The sequence below is a fragment of the Apis dorsata genome, unplaced genomic scaffold (genome assembly GCF_000469605.1).
Source record: "Apis dorsata unplaced genomic scaffold, Apis dorsata 1.3 scaffold_58, whole genome shotgun sequence".
Classification (NCBI taxonomy): Eukaryota; Metazoa; Arthropoda; class Insecta; order Hymenoptera; family Apidae; genus Apis; species Apis dorsata.
In genome coordinates this window covers 797,600-800,543 of record NW_006263358.1, presented here as the reverse complement: position 1 = coordinate 800,543, position 2,944 = coordinate 797,600, and the positions used below count along the sequence as shown (strand labels likewise).

At 43.9% G+C, this 2,944-nt stretch overlaps 1 protein-coding gene across 2 annotated transcripts in view; it reads right to left on the bottom strand.

The window, feature by feature from the left end:
- Positions 1–2,944, bottom strand: part of LOC102676309 (lachesin-like) — a 26,593-nt gene that overhangs the window by 7,327 nt on the left and 16,322 nt on the right. For both annotated transcript variants that reach the window (XM_031515182.1, XM_006609565.2), the window contains exon 3: positions 144–357. In XM_031515182.1, coding sequence (XP_031371042.1) covers positions 144–357 — 214 coding nt within the window. The remainder of the gene's footprint in view (positions 1–143; positions 358–2,944) is intronic.

The following is a 2,944-nucleotide window of genomic DNA, read 5'->3' as shown; positions in this document are numbered from 1 at the left end:
AGAAAAAAAAAAAAAAAAAAAGAAAAGAAAAAGAAAGAAACGTGAAAAAAATCGGATCGACACGGCGGTCGATCTGTGATAGCCGAAAATCGGGCAGAGACCGCACGCAAATAGCTTATATCGGTGTTTAATATCACGCTTACCAACAACCTCGAGGAACAGAAATATACTCGTGGGTGGATGGGTGGATACTTGGCACTGGTACAATCCAGCATCCCTCGGTTGAACGTATTTTATTTGAAGAGTCCAATCCTCGCTGTGGTGGAAATGAATTGCCTGGAAACGCTCGTCGTTCGCGTACGTTGTCAGTCCTACGGTGAGTAACTCCTGGACGTTCTTCCGCTTGATCCACGACACCTGGAGAACCAGCAAAAAGACTCGTTAACAAGAATAAATCCCAGGCTCCGGGCCAGAATTGGTCCGTGAAATTGTGAGCCGAGAAAAAGAAGGATCTGCCTGCCCTAATGACAAGGGATTCGGTTTTATATCTACGCCTCTTTGCATGAAGCTGGTTAAAAATTTCACGGACGGAACGCATGCCCCGCCTTTATCCCGGAACGAATTTTTCATCATTTGTACCCCTCTATCCCCTCCCCTCCCCTCCTCGCTAAATTGGAAATGTTCTTCCTCCGCTAAAAATCGTTCGATGAAAAACGAAGGGGAAGTAATTTAGTTCCCTTCTATACGTAGCTCGTTCTATCGACAAATGTGCTCCGTAACAGGTCCAGATTTTAATTAATCGCCGATGCTTCTCCCCGTGTACAATAATTCGCAACTATCGGATTCTATCGGATGGCAGCGGGGAAACGATTTCTTCGAAATAAGCTACCTTGATATTGCTCCAAGGAACAAATAAGCTTCGTGTCTGCTCGCGACGCTCACTATTCACTTCCACGTAATATCGAGCTCTCCCCGGCCTCTGCCATTGTCCGTCTATTACGGTCAGTAACTACTGGTGTCCCGACAGTTACGGCGGGGTACTAGTACGCCGCCATTAGTCACGGTATTTTCTATCTACATGGCGGTGTCCATTTTGCAACGGTCATTAACTCTTCTTCTCCCTCTTCTTCTTCTTCTTCTTCTTCTTCTTCTTCTACGCGTCGATCGACTCGTGTTGAATCCTTTTGAATCGATATCGAAGAAAATAACCTCTCGAAAACGTAAAACCTTCCTCGAAGCGAAGGAAAAAAAAAAAAGGTTGGAAAAAGTGATACTGGACGATGTAACGTTACGTGTACGGATCAATCTAATAATTTTCCAACGATATCGCGATGCACGCGAGTTAAATCTTTCCTTTTCCACCATTCTCATTAACAGATTCGAAAAGTTTACGAAAGTGTAACTATCGATTCGCCATTCCGTAGTTGCCTAACTTTCGAGGACCAGTAACTGGCCGGTAAATACCGTACACGTATTACAGTCAGGTAAATGTACTACGTCAATAACGATCGGTAATTGCCCTACGCGAACTCTCACTTGATTTCGTGTAGCCGAGTGTAAGCAAGAAATACCTCTCGACCAGAATAATTTCTACAACTGTGACGCGGGATGATTGCTCGATTCGTGACCGGAATTAATCGAACCTCTTGGTACCACGCACTACGAGTACGCTACGTGTTTATTCGATAAATCATCTATTGCTACTAGATTCCGATCATTTTCGAGATATAAACTTCCCTTCCCTCCTCGTTACCTTTGAATCGCTCCTTTGGAAAGTAGACACAGTATCCAGGCGGAGAGATCACGAATAGAGGGATAACGGTAATACTGCTTAGGTAATATCAACGTACAACCATTATTTTACAAGTTTTAAACGATGGCACACGACTTTGAATACTCTTTATAACTTCCGAACGAGCCCCATTTCAGCGGATGTAACTTTATACGTACGTATATATTATAGCAGTTCGAATTAGTAGTTCGGCATGAATACGACGCGTGTCGTATGCATCGCGTATCGATAAAAAAGAAAAAAAAATTCAAATAAAGAATAGTTATCCGCAACAAGGATTAGATTAAAAGTTGACGCAATGCGGGCTCGTTGGAATAAAAGGTAACCGCGCAAACGTGACGGTTTTTTCCCACGTTTCGCGCTCAACATTTGCCCCCCTCGAAATATCGACGCGGGCGTACAATTTATAAAACTTACACCACGCATAGAGGCAATTCGGGGTTGTAAATAGGCGAGCCATTGTAAATGTACCGTGACTTTTATTCCAACCGAGGCGATCCAACGACCATTTCCCTCGTTTCACGCCTGGCTTTCCCCCGCTTATTTAAAACCGAGCAACCCTATTGCAAGAAGTGCCATCAACGAGGATAATCCTTCGAGGTTCCCGCGATATGATGGAATACTCGGAATTGGCCGTGAAACGTGGGAAACGAGGGAGGGAAAAAGTAGATCTCCGTCTCAGACGATAGCGTCCCTCTCGACGTCTTTATACGTCTATAGTAAAGTTTTAGGCAGCTGGTAACGAGATATATACGAGGTGTATATATATATCTCGTGCCGTGAGATTGAATTCCCGGTGTTTGTCTCTGCACGAAATGTATAATCCCGATCGAATGACGTAACGAGAGTGGGAAGAGAGTTAATCTTTTCCTTGCTCCTCCTTCAAAAGGATCGGTCAATTACGTCTTCCCTCTGCTTTTAATCTTTTAATTTACTCTGGGAAAAAAGTGGAGGGGAAGGAAGAGAAGAAGAAGAAGAAGAAGAAAAAGAAAAGAGAAAGAAAACCGAAATAATCCAGCGAGCCGTACCACTTGTATCGAGGAAACGCAAGGTACTTCTCGTCTCTCCTCGAAACGATATCAAACACTCAACGAGAGATTAAATGGAATGATTCGGCTGCCACGGGTGAGGAGAAGAATTACCCATGGCTCGTAGAGGTAGAAAAATTGACCGTGAGATTGGAAAGGGAGGAGGAGAAGATTTGTCTTGGAA